General features: G+C 38.8%; 1 protein-coding gene across 1 annotated transcript in view; it reads right to left on the reverse strand.

The window, feature by feature from the left end:
• The window catches only part of dock2 (dedicator of cytokinesis 2), a 377,601-nt gene that overhangs the window by 282,367 nt on the left and 68,350 nt on the right, over positions 1-26,884 (reverse strand). Inside the window, exons 20-24 of the mRNA XM_008104636.3 lie at positions 18,877-18,966; positions 17,659-17,759; positions 15,710-15,844; positions 3,683-3,791; positions 1,514-1,584 (exon numbers count right to left, since the gene is read on the reverse strand). Of these exons, the coding sequence (XP_008102843.1) occupies positions 1,514-1,584; positions 3,683-3,791; positions 15,710-15,844; positions 17,659-17,759; positions 18,877-18,966 (506 nt within the window). The remainder of the gene's footprint in view (positions 1-1,513; positions 1,585-3,682; positions 3,792-15,709; positions 15,845-17,658; positions 17,760-18,876; positions 18,967-26,884) is intronic.

Raw genomic sequence — 26,884 nt, forward strand, 5'->3', positions numbered from 1 at the left:
ACCATGCCATGGGGAAATTGTGATTAGTAGTATTTTAAAATTTTACATTAATTAATAACTTTATTTCCTCTGCCACCTCTTCAATTCCTATGAAAGTGAGTGGGTGGAACTGGGACAGCCTGCTCTTCTGCGTCTGCAATAAACATAATATTTTTGTCTTTGAGATGTAGCCAGAATTATAAAATAACAATGCAAAAGAAATATGAGTACAGCTTTTTCTTTTATACAGGTTGTACATACAATTCAAAGTGTTGATAAATATGAGTACAATTTTTGTTTGTATGTGTCTGTTTTAAACAGATAAATGACCAGCATTTCTGATGAATTTATTCTAGATCCCATACGGATGCAGTTAATCACTTAAATATATAGTTTATGATAGTGATTAACAAATAGAGCTTTGCAAATATTATTAATTTCTACAGTTATTCAAAAATATAACAATAATCATTCACAAGAATGTTGATGAAAACGTGTTCTAAACTAAACTTTTATTTTTAGCAACGGAAGGAGGCAAAGACTGAAATATTTTGCTAAAACATTTATAAGGTTCCAATTGTTAATCATTCCAATATATTAGTATACAGAGATGTACATAAATACTCATATTATACATATGAATATGTGTACAGTAATCATGTATATCTCTATTAATATTCAAGAATATATTTATAGTATACATACGTGTACAGACACAAAATATGACACTCACAATTAAATCCAGTCAATTGACAATGTTTTCATCTGGAAATCAGTGAACTCTGCATCATATGCAAAATAATTTGGCTTTGATCCTACCACCATGGGAGAGGGGATTGTTCTGCCTCAGGCTGCAAAATGTCTTGCACCATATCTGGCAGCAGAGCTCTGCTTTCTAAGCATATTTCCTATGTTAGCTATTGTTGTTGTTGTTGTTATTATTATTATTATTATTATTATTATTATTATTATTATTATTATTATTATTATTATATCCTGCCTCCATCTCCCTGAAGGCACTTTGGGTGGCTTACATGGGGACAAGCCCGATCCAACAAAGATTAAACTATTAAACTATATCATTTACTTTGTCCCTAAATCCAATAGAAATACAGCACTAGAGCTGAGGTTTGTACCAAAAATGCACAATGGCTATACACAGTGAATATACTTGAATGGGCCAGTACCACTGTAATCCTAAAGAAACTGCAATCAACACATCACTTACCACCTCATCATTGCCTCTTGCTCCTCTTCGGGGCTGGGGCCTGCTGAGCGCCACCACATGCCGCTAGCTGTGGCCCCGCCCCATTGATTGCCGAAGTGGCGATGGAGCATTACAAGATGCTTCCTCACCAACAAGAGGGAAGCCAAATTTTTTTCAGCCCTTTCCTCCATCTGATGGGGAAAAGGCAACATGGCAACACGCCTTGTCTAGATGCCTCCATGTAGGCAAAACGGAACTGTGGGGGGGGGGGGGGGGTCATCTGTATGATGAGGTCCCTAGATGTTATCGAATAGAGAATCAGCTCACCTAAGTAATCTGATATCAAACACTCTTTCTACATCTTGGAGGACAGATGGAATATATTTCAAGGCAGCCACCTAAAAGAAAGAAAAACAAAATAACTACTAGTGTTTTATATGGTTCACAAAAACAAGTAAACTAACTCAACATTTAATTATGAGGAAGGGGAGGGGGAGGGGAAAAAGGAATGTAGCAGCTCCTTTAAGACTAGCTGATTTTCATTTTTGCATGAGCGTTCATGGATAGAAACCCACTTCCCTAGATGACTTAGATTGACATTAAATCATGTCACTCGATATTGCATCTGACACTGAGAAATATGATCACAGGGGAATTCATCAATGTCTCCAACATCAACCATTGTGAAATGAACATAGTACAGCTAAAATCTTATTAATACAAAACTTTTTTAAAAAAACAACAAGCAGATAGATGAAACATTGTAAACCTTTAGATAAAAGGGGCAATGAAAGGCAGGGAAGCCTTTCCCCATGTCTACTCCAGCGGTGCAGTGAAATTTATTTCTATGGTTTTACTCAGCATCATAACCTGAACTTTGCTTTATGATCAAAGTGGTCATCTGATCTTATTTATACTCAGTTCATGTACACACTGCAGTAGTATTTCCATTTTAGTGTCTATCTTATCTAACATATGTGGCACCTTATCTTCCCCTGCTGCTGAACTCTGACTTAAAAGCAGCATTTCCCTTCCTCGTGGTTTCAGCATCTCCCAGGATATTCTTGAAATATTCATTCCCAGTCCATAATTTATTATATTTGGGCATGTCTGTTCTGTCTTCTAGAAAACTGAACTTTTAAAATCAGGTCTGTGTGATCCAGTAAGTGTTATATGAAACTCCAAAGCCCAAATGAAAACAGTTGTTTAAGGAACACTGCTAAGCAAAGGACAAAACTAGGTTGTTAAACAAGGGGGGAAAACTCAACTTCTGTTCTTAGTAGTGAAGGAGATGAAGGGTCTGAATATACTAAAGGCTTTCTTATATGGTGACCTTTTACTACTGCCAATAAGAAGAATCTCTAGTTTCATGGCTTAAAAGAAAAAAAGAAGTTAAAATGCCATGCTTGAATTACTTTTAAAAGTCTGCAGAATGCAAAGCTTCTTCATCTATTTTAGGCCTCAATATTTCCCGTTATTGCCAGACATTTCAACATGCAGATCCTTAACAATGGAGTCAAATAGGAAGATTCAACGTGTAGCTAATTGTTTCAGTTGTGCTATCTGCATTTTAATTGATTGTTTAGAACCTAGCAGCAGGATTTCTTTACTTATGTAATTTCACCATGCTATCACAAAAACTTAAATAGCTCATCAAGTATCAGAATAGACAAATGAATCTGAATCAATACTCAAGAACTGCTTCAAATCTAAAGCAACTGCTTGCCTTGAACTCAGCTATTTGACACCCAATAGATTATTTTCATATACATGTGTAATTTTATCCATAATAAAATAAAGGTGGGATATAAAAATCAATCAATCAATAAAATCCACTAAAATTACAGAAAACATGATTAAAATGTACCAGAGCAATGAGCAAACTCTAGTTCATGTTTCATATCAAGTAGAGGAGAAAGAGAAAGCTGAATTTTACAATCAACCCCAAAATTCTGCCACATTTAAGAGTATTAAGGCAGGATATGAAAGCTGGCAGGTCTAAATTGGCCTCTGCAAAGTACAACGCTGGTTTCAGGTTCCACCAAGAATCTATCAGTTATTGTCTTCACTTTAAACTGGGTAATCTTTAAATGTTTTGCTGGTACCATCATAGCTGCCTGTTCCTGGACATTTCACCGACTGAATGCATAGATCCTAATTTTGTTGAAAAGACACATTTGACATCTCATGTGACTGCATGGCAAAACTAGACAGAAAAGTGCCAACCATATTATTCTCCAGCACTTCAATAATAACATGTATAGTTCAGTAATGGGATAGTTCAGTCTGCTTTTGAGGAGCTGCTCCTGCTGTCCAATTGCCACCAACAATGAAGACATAGTTGTTTCTTGCATCTCTTGCGAATGCAACACTTGCAATTTAAACAAATACAACTTTGAGCTTCCCTCCAGTTTGTGAGAGTAACAAATAGCAGTCTATTTCCATTTACAAATCCATGTGCTCTCATCCAGTGCAAGGAAGATGAAACAGGCAAACCTGTAACAAAATGGCTGTTTTGTGTTGACTTTTCATCAGGCTGTTGATTGACTCAAAAAGTCTCCTCATGGCTTCCTCAAATTCTGTCTGTTCTTTACCTTCATACAGCCTGGAAAAAAAATCACATTTGATTTTAAAAGTCTAATTCTCTTATTTTATTTTAAAAAAACATAAATCAGAGCCTGTTGAATTTGCAGTTGCTATTACAACATTATAGCTATAGACATGTACAATGTTATTCTACCTATCTATGGCCAAAGTCTAAAAACAAATGACTTTCCTTTAAAAACACTATCTGAACCACAGATCTCAGAGGTTGGATAGTCATCTGTCAGGAGTGCTTTGATTGTGTGTTCCTGCATGGCAGGATGTTGGATCAGATAGCTCTTGTGGCTTCTTCCAACAGTATGATTCTACCATTCTATGATCCTAAGGCATTCATACCTTTAGGCCGAAACATGTATTATTTTATATGTTTCTCTCTGTCCCAATATCAATATCTTCATAGTGGTTTTCAAGTATAAAAATCTAAAAACCTCTAAAATGGTAAAATAACAGATGAAGCAGGAGATTACAAAAATCTGCCTCAAATCATTAAGACAATCTTCTCAAAGGACTCTACTAAGAGGAAACCAGAAATATGCAAGCAGTGTAGTTATCCCAAGCTGACCTTTTTGCAGCACAAGGAAATGTTGCATTGGTACAATGAAGGATGTTGCATCTTGCAAAATATGACTGGATCTTCCTTCAGATTTAAAAATAGTAAATGCAGCTGAAGGAAAGATGTAATTTGAACTGAGGGGAATGTTTTGTTGTTGATTCAAAGTTACTGGAGGACAATGGAGTTATAAAAACCTTTCCTAATACCTAATTCCCGGTATTAATATTTTGAAAATAGCTGTTTATTTTTTCTATGAATGGGGAATCAAATGACAAAAGCCTCTGAAATTATATTTTGCTTCCTTTCAGCACCACGCCCTTCCTTAGTTATGTCATTGGTGTCTATATGTTTGGCTTATTTGACCCATTTGATTAAAGTAGGGGTAATAGCATCAACAGGAAATAACCCTATATATTAGCTCCAGAAGTTCAGGAAATACTGGGTAATAACCCTATTCTTTTCTTTAAAAACCATCATATATACTCTCTATTCACCATTTTTCAAACACACACACACACACGCACACACACACATATTATAGGTAAAGGTTTCCCCTGACGTTAAGTCTAGTTGTGTCCGACTCTGAGGGTTGGTGCATCTCCATTTCTAAGCCAAAGAGCCAGCATTGTCCGTAGACACCCCCAAGGCCATGTGACCAGCATGACCTACCAGCTAGAGTGGTACCTATTGATCTACTCACATTTTCAAACTGCTAGGTTGGCAGAAGCTGAGTCCAACAGTGGGTGCTCACCACACTCCCCGGATTAGAACCGCCAACCTTATGGTCAGCAAGTTCAACAGCTCAGAAGTTTAACCCACTATGCCACTGGGGCCTCCCTCCCTCACACGCACACACACACACACACATATATATCTTATATGCTCATGTATAGGTCTATTAAAAATCAATCCAAAAAACCCCATTGACTTATCCACTGGTTACCACAAGTACTGTACTTTAACTCTTCTCAAAAAAAAGAAACAGTCCCCTTCTCTGTGCAGAGTGGTAAAAGACAATAGCTTAATCTGTCCCAGGAGAACCTAAAAGAAGGACCAACCCTCTGTACTCTCTCCACCGTGGCACTGGTTTTTTTGGGGGTTTTTTTTAAAACTTGGGCAGGAAAATGGCAGTGGAGGCTGCCTGGGGCATCTGCCCTCTTGATGCGGCATTGGTGCTTTCCCCTCTGCATGGAATGATCCCTCACTTACCTATGGGCCATGTCAAAATCCATAATGTTGGCCCCAAAACTTGCCCTCAACTTATGCATAAGATCAATATATACATGAGTAATACACTAGTATGTATAACTGTTCACATTTTTGGACTTTTCTCATTTTTATTCAGGTAAATGAAACCGTATAATTAAGTGCATGTCATGAAATACTGAGATAGTTCTCAATCCAGGCTTTTATTGGAGGGGTTGCAGCATAATTCAGACACTCCACATCATTCTTAGCTGTTTTGCACATTAATTTGTTCAGTTTTCAATTCAGCATCAAGTAAGGATAATAATAAAACCAAGCCACCAAATATGCATTGGATACAACAAGAATGAAGTAATATCATATACCAAGAGTATTTACAAAAGAGAAAAAAGGATTCAATAATTCATCAACTAATTTTACACCTTTATTGAATCACGTATTAGTTAATGTATATTGGCTTCTGCAGATAAAGGAAGGACCAAAGCTGGCTAATTAACTATAGAATTAGGGCTATTTCAAATTCACATTAGATAATAATAGTATTGTAGCCTTCATTTTACCAAGTTTATCAGTGTTCATTAAAGGTAATTTAGTCTTCTTTATTACTGAATTAATCTAAGACTTTCAATGAAGATGGTACAACAATGGAAAATGCAGAGTTTTACTATGATGAGGAAGGATAAACACGGGAACCCAATCAGATCTGATATCTCTGCCAGTATTTACTCCTAGACTAAAACATTTAAATCCTCTTGTATAGATAACTCTCATTATATTATAGAAGCACAACAGAGAAGTAAAATTGGATTCAGCATAAGCCTCTCATAGACAGATGAGTCCATTTTGTCCACAAGGGACACTGATCCTGTTGTGGAAGGCAAGGAGTATTATAAAGTATTTCACCTTTTCCTTGCATCTCTTTTTATTTTGGGGGATTGCAGGGAATTCAGTACACTGAATTAGTTTGTGTGTGTGTGTTTCACAATACACCATTGTAGTATTCTGATTCTACTTTAAGCAATATACTAATATCCTATGATATCCCTGGGCTTGCCATTTGTTTTCATGTGCTTTCAAATTGTTCACAATTTATGATGACACTTAAGATCACGGTTTTCTTGACAAGATTTGTTCAGAGGAGATTTGCCTTTGCTTTCTTAGAATCATAGAATCATAGAATAGTAGAGTTGGAAGAGACCTCCTGGGCCATCCAGTCCAACCCCCCGCTAAGAAGCAGGAAATCGCATTCAAAGCACCCCCGACAGATGGCCATCCAGCCTCTGCTTAAAAGCCTCCAAAGAAGGAGCCTCCACCACAGTCCGGGGGAGAGAGTTTCACTGTCGAGCAGCCCTCACGGTGAGGAAGTTCTTCCCGATGTTCAGGTGGAATCTCCTTTCCTGTAGTTTGAAGCCATTGTTCTGTGTCCTAGTCTCCAGGGCAGCAGAAAACAAGCCTGCTCCCTCCTCCCTATGACTTCCCTTCACATATTTGTACATGGCTATCATGTCTCCTCTTAGCCTTCTCTTTTGCAGGCTAAACATGCCCAGCTCTTTAAGCTGCTCCTCATAGGGCTTGTTCTCCAGACCCTTAATCATTTTAGTCGCCCTCCTCTGGACGCTTTCCAGCTTGTCAACATCTCCCTTCAACTGCGGTGCCCAAAATTGGACACAGTATTCCAGGTGTGGTCTGACCAAGGCAGAATAGAGGGGGAGCATGACTTCCCTGGATCTAGATGCTATACCCCTATTGATGCAGGCCAGAATCCCGTTGGCTTTTTTAGCTGCCGCATCACATTGTTGGCTCATGTTTAACTTGTTGTCCATGAGGACTCCAAGGTCTTTTTCACACACACTGCTGTCAAGCCAGGCTTCCCCCATTCTGTATCTTTGCATTCCATTTTTTCTGCCGAAGTGAAGTATCTTGCATTTGCCCCTGTTGAACATCATCTTGTTAGTTTCGGCCCATCTCTCTAGTCAGTTAAGATCGTTTTGAATTCTGCTCCTTTCTTCTGGAGTGTTGGCTCTCCCTCCCAGTTTGGTGTCGTCTGCAAACTTGATGATCGTGCCTTCTAACCCTTCGTCTAAGTCATTAATAAAGATGTTGAACAGAATCGGGCATTGATGCTCCATTTCTCTCCCAAAATCCTGCTTCATGAGCCTGGCATGGTATTTTTTTTTAAAAAAATAATCATTAGAAATACCTACATTTCAAAATATCACCACTTTGTTTTTCCTGTAATTTCTCCTTTATAGTAATCTTGGCTTTCGAAATTGCCCTACCTCTATCTTTTTAACTTTGTTTAAATGGTAGTCCTCAAATGATTTGTCCTTTTTGTCAGGGAAAGTAGAAACAGAAAAGAAATGTGAGTCTTGACATAAAATAAGTCACTGTATAATTAATATTCTACCCTGTCCTGAGCTAAAATTAAAAAGCATTAGCATTTTGAAGTGACTAGGATTTATGCTTCCACTATGTCTGGAAAATGATACTGAAACACCAAAAAGATATGAGAAATATCTTGTGGCAAATCTGATTTTCTGAAACTGTTAAAATGAAAAAGGTAAATTTCCAGTCCCCCAACCCCCATTTTTAAAAAACAACAGGTAGAGCAACAGAGAATATATTTGTGCAAAGAAAATTCCCAACACATTTAGTTTAGTCTGGATATTGTAATCCTGTCTCATGCACTAGGTTTCATGTGACATCTACTGTTTCTGAGTATATAAATCAGCACATTTTCCAAAATCTTTAGGCCTTGAAACAGCCCATCCAAAGTACAGATACTACATTTACTTAGTACCAATAATGTCTTATCTATTTGGGATTTCAAAAATAAAATACAAAGATTTACTTTGAAATCTTCCAGTGTTCTGTACCTCTTCTCTTAAAAAAATAAATCTTTAAACACTTTTCTACTCATATCTATCCCTGACAAAATAACACTGCTTTTTGACTGTGCCATCTGGAAAGCAATAATATTCTTAGCAATAGCATAATGGTGACTACAGATGTTACATCTCTTATATGTGAAGCCAAGGATCTTCTGTTGAAACCTGGCCAGCAGAAATGCTGAAACTGGTACCAAAAGTGTTTCTTTTTTAAAAAAAACAACAACAACTTGATACCTTTTGGAAGGTATGCTCATACTCCTGGTCCTTTCTAAATGAAATGAAAATGCTTGTGATGGGGTCTTGCATTGGGAAGCATGGTCTATCGGCCAAGTGCCATTCAATTGAGAGCTGTTTCTATGTTACCATATTACATTGCAAATACACTCAGCCACACATTTGCAGATTAAGCATTCATGGATTTGATTATTCATTTTCTTTCTTTCTGAATTTAATTTTTATTTACATAGATTAATAACTTACAATGAAACAGAACACAAAACAGTGAACATTTTACAAACACATAACCCCACCACCAAGGCCTGAACAAGTAGAATCATAGAATCATAGAATCGTAGAGTTGGAAGAGACCTCATGGGCCATCCAGTCCAACCCCCTGCAAGAAGCAGGAAAATCTCATTCAAAGCACCCCCGACAGATGGCCATCCAGCCTCTGCTTAAAAGCCTCCAAAAAAGGAGCCTCCACCACAGTCCGGGGGAGAGAGTTCCACTGCCAAACAGCTCTCAAAGTGAGGAAGTTCTTCCTGATGTTCAGGTGGAATCGCCTTTCCTGCAGTTTGAAGCTATTGTTCCACTTGCTCCCTCCTCCCTATGACTTCCCCTCACATATTTATACATGGCTATCACGTCTCAGTCTTCTCTTCTGCAAGCTAAACATGCACAGCTCTTTAAGCCGCTCCTCATAGGACTTGTTCTCCAGACCCTTGATCATTTTAGTTGCCCTCCTCTGGACACATTCCAGCTTATCAACATCTCCCTTCAATTGCGGTGCCCAGAATTGGGAACAGTATTCCGGAGTGGTCTGACCAAGGCAGAATCTAGATGCTATACTCGTATTGATGCAGGCCAAAATCCCATTGGCTTTTTTCGCCGCCGCATCACATTGTAGTCTCATGTTTAACTTGTTGCCCACGAGGACTCCAAGATCTTTTTCACACGTACAGCTGTCCAGCCGAGCGTCCCCCATTCTGTATCTTCGCATTTCATTTTTTCTGCCTAAGTGTAGTATCTTGCATTTGTCCCTGTTGAACTTCATTTTGTTAGTTTCGGCCCATCTCTCTAATTTGTCAAGATCGTTTGAATTCTGCTCCTGTCTTCTGGAGTGTTAGTTTGGTGTCGTCTGCAAACTTGATGATCGTGCCTTCTAACCCTTCGTCTAAGTCGTTAATAAAGATGTTGAACAGAACCGGGCCCAGGACGGAACCCTGCGGCACTCCACTCGTGACATCTTTCCAAGATGAAGTCGACACATTGGTGAGCACCCTTTGGGTTTGTTCATTTAGCCATTTACAGATCCACCTAACTGTAGTTTTGCCTAGCCCACATTTGACTAGCTTGTTTGCCAGAAGGTCATGGGGGACTTTGTCAAAGGCCTTACTGAAATCCAGATAGGCTACATCCATGGCATTCCCCGCATCTACCCAGCTTGTAACTATCGAAAAAAGAGATCAGATTAGTCTGGCATGATTTGTTTTTGATAAATCCATGTTGACTATTAGCAATGACCGTATTTGTTTCTAAGTGTTTGCAGACCACTTCCTTAATGATCTTTTCCAGAATCTTGCCTGATATTGACGTGAGGCTAAGCGGGCGGTAATTGTTTGGGTCGTGCTTTTTTCCCTTCTTGAAGATAGGGACCACATTTGCCCTGCTGGGACTTCTCCTGTTCTCCAAGAACTTTCAAAAATGATTGCCAGTGGTTCCGAAATAACTTCCACTAGTTCCTTTAATACTCTTGGGTGTAGTTGATCCGGCCCTGGCGACTTGAATTCGTTTAGAGCGGCCAGGTGTTCCTGGACAACTTGTTTTCCTATATGGAGTTGGATTTCCCCTAATCTTTCATCCATTCCATATTGCTGAGGTTGAGGCCGGCTTTCTTTTTGTGAGAAGACTGAGGCAAAGAAGGCATTAAATAGTTCTGCCTTTTCCCTATCCCCTGTTAGAATTTCCCCAACTTCTCCTCGCCTCCTTGTTCTTCCTTTTCCTACGAATGTAATCAAAGAAGGCCTTTTATTGTTTTTAATGTCTCTGGCAAGCCTGAGCTCATTTTGCGCTTTAGCCTTGCGAACCTTTTCCCTACAAGAGTTGGCTATTCGTTTGAATTCTTCTTTGGTGATTTCTCCCTTTTTCCACTTCTTGTGCATGTCTTTTTTGAGTCTTAGACCAGTTAAAAGTTCTTTGGACATCCATTCTGGCTTCTTTGCACTTGTCTTATTTTTTTTCTTTGTTGGCACTGTTTACATTTGTACCTTGAGTATTTCACTTTTGAAAAACTCCCATCCATCCTTAACTCCCTTGTCTCTTAGTATTGGCGTCCATGGAATGCCGCTCAGTATTTCCTTCATTTTTTGGAAGTCAGCTCTCCTAAAGTCCAGAATGCGGGTTTGACTTGTCTTCATTTCAGCCTTCCTTTGTATCGCAAACTGCAGGAGCACATGGTCACTTGCCCCTAAAGATCCGACCACTTCAACTGCATTGATCTGGTCCGCCGCATTTGTTAGGATGAGATCAAGCATAGCTGATCCCCTTGTTGCCTCTTCTACCTTCTGGACCATAAAATTGTCTAAAAGGTAAGCGCGGAATTTGTTGGACTTTGTACTTTTGGCCGAGTTTGTTTTCCAGCAGATATCAGGATAGTTGAAATCACCCATGACTACTATATATCTTCTTTGTGCCTGTTTGGTCAGATGCTGACAGAAGGCTTCATCAGATTCTTTATCCTGGTTTGGAGGTCTGTAGTAGACACCCACGACAAGATCTTTTTCAGTCTCGTTTCTCTTGATTCTTATCCAGGGATCATTTCCTTTACCATAAAATTTATAATTTAACCATTAAACAAATGTCATACCCAAACTTCCTGACCAACAAAGTTGTATTGTTTTCCTTTTTCATTTTCTAGAACATATTTAATAAAAACTAACCAGTATAAATCAAAATCAGATCTATTAATTTCCCCCCTGAACACCTTCATTTCCATTGATAATTTATCATTTAAAGCTACATTCCATACCTCCCCATACCATGCTTCCAATGTGAGATCGGTTACTATCTTCCAGTTCCTTGCAATTATAAGTTTCGCCACTGTGAGTAAAATAATCACCAATTCTTTCTTTTCCATTTCTAAATTCAAGGATCTGGTTATTAATGATTGCTGTACTTGTCACCTCCTCTGCTGCATTCCTACATGTGCCTGAAAAAATATGTTCTCTCTAAACATTTTCTTGGTTCTTATAAGCTGACCAAAGAATCACACTGTAGGAGCTAGAAATGCCTATAGAAGTGGTCTCTCAGGGTTTTTTTTAAAAAAGCACTTGAAGGGTTTTTTATAGTCATTTTTACCACTTCTGTGGAACACTGCAACCCTAACACCTGCAAATCTGGAGGAACTGATATATCAGACCCGTTTCTTTAAACAAATACATTATGTAAAAATACATTAAGAAAGAAATGTGTAATAGTAAAATGCATGTGTGTGCGTGTGTGCCATCCTATGGGGACCCCATGGATTTCATTAGTTTTTCTCAGGCAAGTTATATTGAGAGATGATTTTGCCAGTTCCTTCCTCTGAAATATAGCTTATAGAACCAGGTATTCATTGGTGCTTTCCATCCATTACTAACAAAGACTGGTCCTGTTTAGCTTCCAAGATCAGACATGAGCTGGTACATTTAGGATAAATGGCAAGTCTCAAATTATCCACTTGCTCCAAAAGTAATAATAGTCTACTGCTGTAGATGTGAAGGCAAGCACTATTCCAAATCCAAGATTACTTCTTGAAATGAAACGTACATTCTGATTGCACATTTATTGGATTCTTACATTCTCTTCTCCTCTCTGGACCCATTTGGCAACAGTAATGTGTTGATTCTGAGGAATATAATTAAAGTTAGGGGAGAATGCTACACAGTCTTATAAAGTTGTGCTGAATTTCTCTCCTGTAAAACAGGAGGCAATTTTGCAAGTGCTCTTGGTGCCTCTATGGGCTCCTGGGCAAGGTCCGAAAAACTTCTGCCAATGCAGCAGACTGCAGCATAGCATAAGATATCATATTTGGATAATGCTACCTTTGTACTACCTGATTCCACTGAAGCTGCTGACAATATTTCATCTACTGTGCTCCAGAATTGTTTGCCCTTCCAAGTATTTCTAGTACAGATTGAATATCACGCATTTGGAAATTTAAAATCCAAAATGTTCAATTCGAAAATTGTCCACAGGGGTGACTGAGATAGAGATAGTGATACCCTCAATATTCACAATATTTGTTTCCCGAACAAAATTGATGAAAAAATGTTTACATAATATTACCATCAAGCTTTGCATACAAGGTGTAGGTGAAACATAAACAAATTTCATGTTTAGATTTAGGACCCTCCTCTTCCTCCTTTACAAAAAAACAACAAAACAATTCCCTGCCTTCAAGCATACAATGTAATTAAGGCATGATAAAAGGGGGTGGCAGTGTGGGAAGGGATTAAGCCTGCGGACCTTCTTCCCTCCTTCCAAGGCCAGGGAAGGGGCCACTGAGATGGAAAGAGAGCCTTTCGTCTGCTGCTCGGCCTAGGCCTGCTGGAACTGTGCCAGCCTCTTCTTGTCTCATCTCCAAGGTATCTCAATATATACATGCAAATCTTTTTTTTAAATTCTAGATCCAAGCATTTCGGATAAGAGATACTCAGCTTGTATTACTGCCACTATTTCAGAAAATGAGCTCACTATCATGATAAGGCAACTTTCATTCAATTTGGCTACTTAACAATAAAGTATTAGCTATACACCCCATACCCCCACCCTCATTTTTACATTATCTGTAAATTTGAAAACAGAACAACAAGCTGGCTGACTTCCACATCACCATTACTCGTAATACTGTGTTGTCAAAGGCTTTCATAGCCGGAATCACTGGGTTGCTGTGAGTTTTCTGGGCTGTATGGCCATGTTCCTGAAGCATTTTTTCCTGATGTTTCACCTGCATCTATGGCAGGCATCCTCAGAGTTTGTGGGGCACCTCACAACCTCTAAGGATGCCTGCCATAGATGTAGGTGAAACGTCACGAGAAAATGCTTCTGGAGCATGGCCGTACAGCCCAAAAAAACTCACAGAAACCTACTCATAATACTGTTAGGTGATTCACAGACAGGGTGAAATCCCATGTGACAGGCAGCAGGATGCCTTGTAATAGGATTTCCTACTTCTGTCTTCTCCACTGCAGTTCATCACACCCTCCTCAAGATGCTCTTGATGGCCTTCCAGCTTCTCATAGCAGGGTTTGGGGTGCAGGAGGGATTGAGAATCTCACCCCATATTGTGTTCCTAGCAAATTCAACCCAAACTGTGTACAAAGGAGTTTTCTGGATCAGCATCCTAATCTTCCAGATGCTAGCTGTCAAATTGTATTGCCTAGTTACAGAGCTATTGCTACATTTTTCCCAGCATGAAGAAGACTGCTGCTCACAAAAGCTCATATCACAAATAAATGTGTTCATTGACTCCACTGATTCTGAATCAATGTGCTTTGAGCTATTTAAAAATGGGGGGGGGGGGGGGGTCATGCTCTGTTATATACATTTTTTCATGTGTGGTCATTAAAATCAATAAAATTCATGCACACACACACACAATCAGAAAAGTAAATAAAAATCCTAAAGCACCTTTCTGTAAACTACTGTGCTCCAAATGTATTGGACTCCAATTTCTATTATCCTCAGCCAGCCCACTATACCTGAAAAGCATCAGGTTGGAAAAATCTATCACAGAGTATGCAAAGGGAAATGAAGACTGTTTTCTCTAAAAGTATTTCAAGTGCACACCAAATTCAGTTTGTGGATAAAGCCTTCGTCCTTCTGACCTTACATACCCTGATTCAATTACCAAATTTTGAAGCAATGTCCTAAAATCTATACAAGAATTAAATAAAAAAACTTGGCAATGTTTCCACCCATCAATTTTGTCACCATAAAGGTCAAGAAAAAACAGACATTAAGTCCTGCTAAAAATAAATAAGATTGCAGAGCCAAGAGGCTAGGAATTTTTTAAAGGAATCTGCAGCAGGTATAAACAAATTTGTGGTGACTGAGGCCAAATAGGGGCATCACTTAGAATTTTTTAAAAGTAGCCAAAAAGTTTAGATATTAAAAACAAAACCATAAGTGATTGGGCGTATTTTGCTTGGGATCTTTGGGTTTTGGGAAATGTTTGGATTTAGACCCTATCAAGACCCCAAAGCTCCACATTGGGAGGAGTGTGGGGGAGGTCTTTCTCTTCCCCCTCTCTTGATTTCTGTGTCGTCAAGTTGCCAGTCAACTTATGGTAAGACCATGAATTTTTCATACCATCCACTTGCAATTCTTGTGAATGCATATGGTCTCCAAGCCACAATTTTGCCTACACTTGATACACAGTAAAAAAATTTAAAGGACACAGAGCTATATAAAATGCAGATAAGGGAAAGAGACTAGAAAGCTGAAATACACAGACAATAGTTGTAATTTTTAGGTCATATTATGAACAAAGAAATCACTTCTACTGAATTTACTTTCAAGTCAAATATATAATACAGCTAGGCTGCAATTGGATGCATTAAGGGTCACTGAATACTTTATTCTGAATGCAGATGCCACAGAGATACTAACTGACTGGTTGAGCTACAGAACATACATAGTAGTCAATACTTTTTTTCCATTCCCTATGTGGGGCTTCTGTTATGCATACAGGCAGATGCGTGCCCAAAAGAAGATTTCTGAGAAATCAGCACCTATCTCGTTCACCATTCTGTTTTCAGAAGCAGACAGCTTTATGGTACATTCGCATGCAGAGAATAAAGGTGATGGCCTTCTCTTCCTTTATATATGCGCAGTACATCACAAGAGGTTACATTTAACTATTATAACATTCCCATTTGCAATGTATTTGGCTCATATGTCACCAAAGTAGATCTGGGTGATCACCCCAGGGTCTGATGTCTCCAGATAAGCACCGCTTTATACTATACTTTATCACTTTTTCAGAAATAATCAAAATCTAATACATACTGAGAAAACAATGTCCTCGAACGAACTATGAACTTGAAGATATATTCCAGGGCTTTCAGGGTTCTTAGTATGGGTTCACACTGTTCTCCTCTGCTTGAAGTATCCAAGTAGGTCTTCAAGACTGTCATTAATTTTCTGAAATGAAGAAAATGCTTTACCAAAAAAAACCCCATTTTACCACCCTTGATTTCTAAAGAGTATGAAATGACAAATAAACATTGTAGTTGGTATAATGTGTCAGACTTGGTTTTATTACTTTGTAATTCAAATACAAATATTGCACACTTTAACAGGGGGGAAAAGCTGTACTCGAGTGAACTTTTGTTTCTTGTTATTATTTCTATCTATCATGCAGGATGGTCTTGGACAGCAGCCAAAGTCATTGTGCTGAGTAATATTACAAGTGCAATGGAGAGCTCAGAGTTCTTCATGCCAAACCAGTCCACTCCAAGGGCACTCAGGGTTGCAATATTTAAATATGTGCAGCATACAAAATATTTTGACATGGACGGGGGTTGTAATGATGCTGATTATAAGGATAGCAAATGAGGGTAAGAACTGCAGAGGAACATCATTTGCTCATAGCCATCGAATAAAACAAAGAATGTCTTAATGGAGCCAATGTTTGCCATAGAATTCTTTTTAAAGTAATAAATATTTACTTTGGCTCTCCAGGTGTTTTGGACTTCAACTCTCAAAATTCCTAACAGCCGATGGGCTGTTAGTAATTGTGGGAGTTGAAGTCCAAAGCACCTGGAGAGCCAAAGTTGCCCATGCCTGTTCTAAAATCACAATAGAATTTTTAAAATTCTTAAAACAAAAGTTAAAACCCAAGTCAATTATATATCTATTTCGAAAACCCAAGTTAAAGCAGAATTAAAATGAGCTAAAATAACATTGAAGGGGGGGGGGGGGGAGAGTCATAAAATAAAAACACTACACACACACACACTTGAAATGCCTTATCTGCCACAACACATTAAATACCAAAAGCTTCCTTAAATAAAAATGCCTTTATCTGCTGGAAGAAAGACAACAGAGAAGGGGCCAACCAGACCTCCTAAGAAAGTACTTCCACAACTTGGGAGCAGCCATCAAGGAGGCTCTTTCTCATGTCCTCACCAGATGTGACTGGGATGGTGGTCAGAATTACAGAAATACTTCTCCATGCAGATCTTTAAGCACAGGCAGGATCATATAGGTAAACAAAGTTTTTCAGATATTCTGGATCATTTAGGACTGTGAAGGTCATAGCCAGCACTGAATTCTGCCCAGACGTGGGTTGGCAGCCAATGGAGCTTTATCAACAGGGGAGTTATATAACCTGGCAGCAACTTGGTTGCAGCACTTTGTACCCACTGGTATTTCCAAAGGCAGCCCTACATAGACTACATTACAGTAATCCAAACAGGATGTAGTTAAGGCATATGCCACTGATATTTATCACTGATATTTCAAAAAAGGATTTAACTGATGTGCCAGTTTTAGTTGTGCAAATGCACTCCTGGCCACCACTGAAAGCTGGGCGTCCAGATTCAGATTTGTGTCCAGGAGCAAGTCATAGAACCATAGAGTTGTTAAAGCAGCAGGAAGCTGCTTGCAGTTGTACTATGAGTGGGCTTTACAGGTGGGGGGTACATAGTTTTTAACTGTAATTTTATTGTATTTTAATTTCATGCGTCATGACATAAAGATTTAATTGAGATATATATATATATATATATATATATATATATATATATATATATATATATATATAATTGTTCACTGTTAGCCACCTTGAGTCCCTAAGTTGTGTGAAAGGGGGAATAAAAAATAAAGTACTGGTAAATAAAATAAATAAATGTCCAGTATCTTTTCCATAGAGTTCAACTTGGGACTTTCCACATGCAAATTACATATTCTATACATTGTCTTTCTAGATAAAATGCAACTTATCATCAACTTACTTGTATGCTAAAGTTGCACTGAAGTGCTGCTGTATATAAGCCTCCAATACAGTATTGAAATGCTGGAATTTTCTGTCTGCAATGAGTCCTATTATATATATCTGTAACAGAGTAACAGGATTAGTGTTTTCATACAAATAATATGAAAACTTTTATATTATTTAAAACTCTTTTTACTTTTTCAAACTGTCTTATGAGGTTAGGTTTATAATCAGTTTCAAAAATAAGTAAAAGAAATCAGTAGTAATTTATTAATTGGCTTAAACAAACAATGTTTCTTCTTTATGGGTGAAGCACATTGAAGTTTGCAGTCTCAAAGCAGGGTAAATTATGAAGAATCTTTCATAAGAGAACCAAGAGATAGAAGTTAAGGAACAAAGGCAAGGAAGTACATCAGGTAAAGACACCTCCAAATGGAAAAAATGTCTCCAGAAGTATTAAGAGGTTCAAATTCTTTTTGTTTTGATAGTATCTGCATATTCATGAGTCTACATTCAGTTATTTCTTGAACTAGACCATGCTTTCCTCCATCCCTTGTGCCCTTCCCTTTCCCCTTCCCCTCCTTCATCCCACTGCTCTTGTGTTGCATCCAATTTCATGAAGAACATCGGATACTGGTTTTCATACTTTTCCACTAAGTCCTTTTAAAACATTACTTGGGAGCTACAAGTGTTCAAGTGCCTTAGCAATATTAGCCACAAGGGTCATTCTGTTTAATGGTATCATTAATATTTCCCTCATTTAACCTCAGTTGAAGCTGTGTCATGGAAATCATAGGTGTGTTTACTGGTACTGGACATCTTTTCTGTTTCTGAAACAGTAGACAGACACACATACACACACAGATACAATTAAACTGATCTGAGGAATGGAAATGAAATTGAAAATTCAATGGTAATGCTGGAAACAACTAGGAAGCTTAGAATAAAGAAAATGTCATGGGGATCACCTAATTAAAATTGGTTTCTACAGGAACAAAACTTGCTAAAGACTGTTTTCATCTTAGGCTGCATTTACACTGTAGAATTAATGCAGTTTGACACCACTTTAATTGCTGGATGCTATGGAATCATGGGAGTTGTGGTGTCTCGTCAAACTACAAATCCCAAGATTCCATAGCATTAAACCATAGCAGTGAAAGTGGTGCCAAACTGCATTCATTCTCATGCAAGTGCACCTTCAAGTCTTATTTGTTTTATTTAAGACAATAACCCTTACCAGAGCATCGAAGACAAGAATGTCATAAGCATCACTGTGAGAATGCTCCATCATGATATTAAACAAGGCATCTAAGGTATCCTGGAGAAACTAAAGAAAGAGAGGGAGAGAAGGAGGGAAGGGAGGAAAAAATGAATAAACATTGTAATCGCTTTGTCACTGTGACAGGATAAAGATTCCATGAAAAATATTTTGATTCTGTTAAGCGGAAAACATTTCACTTAGCCCCAGGGACTGTCTTTCATGCCTCAAAGGATCCATCCTTCTAGCCCTGTCACCTGCAGCCTCACTACAACTTTGAAGATTTATTTTAGTCAAACCATACAATTCACTCAAGCAAACCCTGTAGCAAGACTTATTTTTGTATTTAATGGTAATCACTAGCTCATTTTACATTGAAATGAAATGAACCTTATTTCTTTCATAAACGATAAAACTACATGTTTCATCTTTAGACTTTTAGGGCTATATTATAACACAAGTTCTTGTGCCGTGGGGTCTCCTAAGGTGTGATCAGCCATTGTAATTAATAGGGGATCACTGTTAATGAAGAAGAAATGAGGACTTGGTGAATATCACCACCCCAAGCCAAGATAGTCTGATTAATATGAACATTAACATTTGGCCCTATGGCAAAATAACCAAGCCACAGAGATAGGCAAGGGGGGGGGGGGGGAGGCAGAGAAGACTGCAAAATCTCTCTTACCACAGGCTTTCAATCACTTTTATTAAACATATTCCTTATTAAATGGGTACAAACAGAATTGAGCAACCCAAGAAGAGAAATATCCCTCCTTCCACTCACACCAACTCAAATCTTCTCTCCAGTGTTTTATCAGGGAGCTCAGATGTCCTGAGGAGACTTCACTAACATCTTTCAAATAGCTATGATCTTCTACCAGGTTATGAGTTGCCCACTAATATTCTAGCCTTTGCAAACTTTGACTCCCAAAATATTGTTGATCCAGTTGCTCTCATTATACCTGATCATTAGTCATGGTGGTTGGGGATAATGGCAGATGTAGCCCTTTAATATATTGGAACTCTAGGCTCCATGGTTCTCAGAGCAGAAGAGCAGTACAGATAATACTACAAAGATGGCTTTTCAACTATGTGTATGTGCCTTCAAGTTGCCTACCAACTTATGGCAACCCCATGCATTTCTAATATACTTATAATAAAATTAGTAACAAAAGCACCCAGTTAAAACTCTAATATTCCAAATACATTGTCATGATTAGAAGATAAGCCAGTCCATTTTTAAAAGAGGGGTGGGGGACCTAAAAAACAAAAAACAAGGATAAATCCAAACTTGGTACATAAGGAAAATTGCCAAGAAAAACCATAGAACATTAAATGCAGTTCTAGTATATAAAAAGCCTTAATGCCAGTATAATGGAAATAAAAGGTTAAGATAACTATTTTATTTGTATTTATTGATAGGGACAAGAAGCAGCTATCCCAAGTGCAGAAGCACAACAAATAGGCCTTGCAGGAAACTAGCCCTGGTTGAATCACAGACTGATAGAGATATATAGCAGAAAGGGGCCACATGAGACATCAAATCCAACCTACTCCTCAATGCAGGAACTCCATATAAAACATATCCAGCAGATAGCTGTTCAGCCTACTTTGAACACATCCAGGACACTGCCCACCTCTAGGCAATTGGCTCCATTGATGAAATACGCTTACTGTCCAGACATTCCTCCTAATGTTCAGTTGAAATCTACTCTCCTATAAGTTAAAACCATTAGACTTGTTCATCCTCTGAAGGAGCAGAGAGCAGCCCTGTCCCCTTCTCTTTGTGATAGCCCTTGAGATATTTGAGGAGTAGCATCATCAGCCCCCAGTTTCCTCTTCACCAAGCTGAAAATGCTCAGCTCTTTCAGTCTTTCCTCATATGCTCTCTATATTTCTTATTAGCTTCATTGCCCTTCTCTGAACTTGCTCCAATGTGTCTATATCCATCTTATAATAAGTCACCTAGAACTGAACACAGGGCTCCAGATGAGGCCTGACCAGTGCAAAATATAATGGTATTATTTCCTTAGATTTGGAAAACAAGTTTTTATTAATCAAAACCAAAATAATATTCACCTTTTTTGTTGCAGCATCACATTGCTGACACATGGTCAATTTACGATCAAAAATAATATCAGGACCTTTTCATATGTAGTACTTCTAAGCCATATATCCCCCATTTTGTGCCTGTAGAGTTGTTTATTGTGATCAAAATATAGAATTCTGCATCTGTCTCTACTGAATTTCATTTTGTTATTTTCTGCCTAATTTTCTAGTTTATCTATGTTCTTTTGAATTTCGTTTCCATCTTCCAAAGTGTTAGCCATCTCTTCAAGTTATGTGACATCTGAAAATGTGTTAAGGATCTAATGCATTGATAAAAATGCTGAAGAGTAATGGCCCTTGGACAGGGCCCTGAATCACTCCACTAGAGAACTCCTTCCAGGTTGAAGTGCAGATATTAATGAGAAGTATCTGAACACAGTTTTCTAACCAATTATGGAAACATCTGACAATATTCCCTTTTAATCCACGTTTAATCAGTTTGCTAATATTATGGGGAACCTTAACAAATGTTTTACTGAAATCCAAATAAATGACATCCATAGCATTCCTACCAACTAGAAACCAGTCTGAAAAAAGACAAAATTAGTCTGGCAGGACATGTCTTTGACAAGGCTGTGCTGACTTTTACTTTTATCAAGATACTTCCTGTATTCTAATATTTTGCCTGGTATTGAGGTCAGACTGACTGCTCAGTAGTTTCCTAGATCCCCTTCTCCACCTCCTCCTCCTCTTGGTCTTTTTTTTGAATAGAGTGACAACATATGCCCTTCTCCAATCCTTTGAGATTTCACCTGTTCTCCTCTACAAGGTTTCTTAAAAATGGTGGCAAGTGTGGTATACTGTGCCTTTAAGCCACACTCTCTGGTTGTTACAGCTGTAATGTAAGAACTACTGATTGCTGGGATATATAGCTTTTGTGCACCCAAAGCCTCAGTAGCCTTCCTAATGTTTGGAATAAACTCTTTCCTACAAGACTCTGCTGGCTGTTGAGCTTCCTTCATACGAAGAATATTACATGGTGTCAGAAGTGGGATACAAACCTCTCCTGTGCTACAACCCGGAAGCTAGCGTCCCCCGAAAAAGGAGTGTTTAGACATGGAGTCATTTCGTCCTCCTCCTCCCCTTGCTATGCAAGGTAATTTGGCTGAGAACTGGAGACGGTGGGAACAGGCCTTTCAGTTGTATCTTGCTGCAGCGGGACTTGAGAATGTGTCAAAGAAGCGGCAGATAGCTATCCTGCTACATTGTGTGGGAGAGGAAGGAGTTTCTTTATATAATACATTTGTTTTTGCCGAGGAGAACCCGAAAGATATTGCAGAGGTTCTGGAACAGTTTAGGACTTATTTTTTACCTCGGAAGAACATTGTGTTTGAAAGGTTTTGTTTCTGGAACCATATGCAGAGTCCTGGAGTTACAAATGTGCAATTTATTGCTGAGCTAAAACTGAAAGCAGCCAGCTGTGAATTTGGAATGGCAGTTAATGAGATGATAAGAGATAAAGTTGTTTTTAGTTTACAGCAAGAGAAACTGAAACAAAAGTTGTTACAAGAAGCCGATCTTACACTTGAGAAGGCCGTGGAGATATGCCGGGTTGATGAGACAACGAGAGCTCAGCTGAGAACCATGGCAATAACATTGGAAGAAGGAGTGTTTGAATTACAAGACAGCCATGGAGAAAACAAAGAGATTATAACTCAAGCTCTGGGAACCAGGGAGTCAAGACACAGAGACAACTGGAAAAATCAGAATAAGTGTGGTTATTGTGGTACAGCTCATGAACCTCGGAGATGTCCAGCATTTGGAAAGACCTGCAACAAGTGTGGCAAGAAAAATCATTATGCCAGGTTATGCAGGTCAAGGGTGACCAATCCTGTGAATATACAAGCCAGACAACACATTCATGAGTTGAATGTAAGTAATTTAATGATAGGAAAGCTGGATGAAGAAATGAAGGATACACAGATAACAAACAAGGCAGGATGGTATGCTGATATTTCCATAAGAGACTGTATAATTAAGTTTAAATTAGATACTGGAGCTGAAGCAAATGTGTTACCATTTAGTATATTTTCTAGAATACCTGGTGCAAAACAAATGTCTAAGAGTAAAGTAGTGCTGGTTGCATATGGGGGAACAAAAATACAACCAATGGGAGCAGTTGAGTTTGATTGTATAACAGCAAAAGGAGTTTATAATCTGTTGTTTTATGTGACAGATTGCTCGACAACCCCATTATTAGGCAGACCAGCTTGTGAGAATTTGGGTTTAATTTATAGGGTAGATCTGATACAGGCAGAGGGGTTATTAACACAAGAAAAATTGCTCAGCTTATATCCAGAAGTATTCCAGGGTCTCGGTGAGTTTCAAGGACATCACCACATTCACACTGATCCAACAGTGGTTCCCGTGATCCAAGGATGTAGGAGAGTGCCCTTTGCCATACATGATAGGCTAAAGGATACCCTTGATCAGATGGAAAATATGGGAGTTATAACAAAAGTTGTAGGACCCACAGATTGGGTGAGCAGTTTTGTTATCACTGAAAAAAAGAATGGGTCTCTGCGTATATGTCTTGATCCGCGAGATCTAAATAAGGCAGTGCGGAGACAACATTATACCATCCCAACAGTTGAGGAAGTTATAAGTCACCTAGCTGGAAAGAAAATCTTCACAATAATAGATGAGAAAGATGGCTATTGGCAGGTAAAACTAGATAAAGCATCATCCAGATTATGTACATTCAATACGCCGTGGGGAAGGTATTGTTTTAATCGTTTACCATTTGGGCTTAAATCCTCAAGTGAGGTTTTTCAACAGAAAAATCAAGAAACATTTGGGCATATAAAAGGTGTATATATGATTGCTGATGATATGATTATAGCAGCTGAGACAAGTAAACAACATGATGAGATTTTACATCAGGTAATGGAAACAGCACGTGTCAAAAACATCAAGTTTAACAAAGAAATGATCCAGTTCAGGGTAAACTCTGTTAGATATATGGGCCATATTGTGACTGCAGAGGCCAGACACTGAGAAAGTAAAGGCAATTCAAGAAATGAAACCTCCCAATGACAGGCAGGGAGTGCTTAGATTTCTAGGGTCAGTACAGTATTTGGCAAAATACATCCCAAAAGAGGCAGAGTTGACAGCGCCATTGAGAAGTCTGTTAAAGAAAAATATGAGTTTTCAATGGATGCCAGAACATCAGAAAGCTTTTGAGGCGATCAAGCAAAAGTTGTGCGATGCACCTGTACTGCAGTATTTTGATGTGACAAAACCAGTTGTTATCCAAGCAGATGCTTCAAAAGATGGCTTAGGAGCATGTCTCCTACAGGATAATAAGCCAGTGTCTTATGCTTCAAGGGCACTCAGTTCTGCAGAGAAAAATTATGCTCAAATAGAGAAAGAATTGCTTGCTGTTGTATATGCAGTACAAAAGTTCCATCAGTATGTGTTTGGTAAAATGGTTCTAGTTCAAACTGATCACAAGCCCTTAGAATCAATTTATAAAAAACCAATAGGCAGTGCCCCGGCTCGTCTGCAAAGAATGTTGTTGCAGCTTCAGAAGTATCAACTTAACTTTGTATATACTCCAGGTAAACTTATGTATCTGGCTGATACCTTGTCAAGAGCTACTGTTGATCACCCTGGAAGTCAGGAAAATCCAATAGGAGATGAGAAAGTGATATACGAAGTGAATACATTAGCCATGCACCCAGATAAAATGGGTTTAATACAAGAAGCAACAAAACGTGATCCCCAGCTTAGGATGATTCAAACATACCTAAACCAAGGCTGGCCAAAGTACATGAGAAAGGTGGCTCCAATAGCAAAATCTTTTTGGCCGGTTAAAGATCACCTAAGGTATAGGGATGGGCTCTTTTCATGGGAGAAAGAATAATCATTCCGGCAAGCCAAAGACAAAATGTTCTTGCACAGCTGCATGAGTCCCATCAAGGGATTCAAAGAACCAAAGAAAGAGCAAGACAGTTGATGTACTGGCCTGGTATGTCCAAAGATATTGAGTCAGCTGTTGGCAGTTGTTTTGTGTGTGCTTGTTTTGCCCCAAATAATCAAAAGGAACCACTTAAACCCCATGAGATCCCAGAAGGGCCATGGCAGAAGGTGGGAGTGGATATATTTGAACAGGACAATCGCTCTTTTCTGTTGGTAATTGACTATTTCTCAAAATACCCAGAAGTAGTAAGTTTACCTGATAAAACTGCAAGAACAGTAATTGTCAAGATGAAATCTGTGTTTGCAAGACATGGAACTCCATTAATTGTGGTGAGTGATAATATGCCATTTGCGAGTCAAGAATTTATTTATTTATTTATTTACAGTATTTATATTCCGCCCTTCTCACCCCGAAGGGGACTCAGGGCGGATCACATTATAACACACAAAGGGCAAACATTCAATGCCCATAAACACATCAAACAGAGACTGAGAGACACACACAGAGGCAAGTTAACGTTCTTCTGAGGGGATGTTCGATTCTGGCCACAGGGGGGAGCAGCTGCTTCATCATCCACACTGACGGCACTTCCTCATTCCAGGTCGTAAATTAGTTAATCTTGCCTCCCCACTTTAGTGGTACCTTATCTCCTACTTGATAGATGCAACTATCTTTCGGGTTGCTAGGTCAGCAACGAGCAGGGGCTATTTTTTATTTTTAATTGACGGGTGCTCACCCCACCACGGGCTGGCCTCGAACTCATGACCTCATGGTCAGAGTGATTTAAGGCAGCTGCTCAACAGCTGCGCCACAGCTGTATTTGCGAAAGAATGGGGATTTGAACAATGCTTTAGTAGTCCGGGGTATCCACAATCTAATGGTATGGTAGAACGAGCCATCCAGTCTATAAAACAACTTACACATAAAGTAGGAAAGGCAAGGGGTGATCTGTATGCAGCATTGTTGGAGTACCGGAATACACCTGTGACAGGACTATCATATTCACCTGCACAAATATTGATGGGCAGAATGCTGAGAAGTAAACTTCCCATAACAACTGACTTATTATGTCCTAGGATTCCTATTAACGTGCGTCAAGATCTACAAAGAGCTCAGGAAAGACAGAAACATTTTTATGATCGAACAGCAAGACCCCTCAAACCACTAAGAGAGGGAGATTTGGTATGGATGCAATCCAATAATTGCAAAGAAAGATGGCTTCCTGCCGTTGTGATAGAAAAATGTAAACAGCCTCGGTCATATCTAATAAAGAATCAGGACGGTCGCGTATATCGGCGTAATAGGCGTCAATTAAAACAACGGAACCAAACACCCGAAACTACAATTCAAGGAAATACAACATATAATGGTTCTAAAGGGATGTTTGTGAACAAAAGTGACGCACATGTAATAGCAGATAGAAAGCCAACGTATGTGACATCGCATGGCAGGCCTGTGTTTGAACCTGTAAGGTACACTCCTTAGAATGATGGTGCTGAAGACCATCCTCAACGGTGGGCTAAGTACTAGTGACCTCTGGCCCCATAGAAGACATATTTTCTTACCTGTCTAGTGATATAATGAAGCTGCCAAGTTTTAATGAGAGACTTTTGTAATTTTGATGTATGATTTTTTTAACACTTTTATAAAATGTATTTTGTTTTGTCTTGTCAGATGTGTAGTTATTATGTATGAAGGGGAGATGTGGTATACTGTGCCTTTAAGCCACACTCTCTGGTTGTTACAGCTGTAATGTAAGAACTACTGATTGCTGGGATATATAGCTTTTGTGCACCCAAAGCCTCAGTAGCCTTCCTAATGTTTGGAATAAACTCTTTCCTACAAGACTCTGCTGGCTGTTGAGCTTCCTTCATACGAAGAATATTACAGTAAGTGCTTCAAAGAGTATACCAACAAAATTGTTCAGCACTTTGGGATGCAGTTTCTCTGCCATTG

Source organism: Anolis carolinensis, chromosome 2, assembly GCF_035594765.1.
Source record: "Anolis carolinensis isolate JA03-04 chromosome 2, rAnoCar3.1.pri, whole genome shotgun sequence".
Lineage (NCBI taxonomy): Eukaryota > Metazoa > Chordata > Lepidosauria > Squamata > Dactyloidae > Anolis > Anolis carolinensis.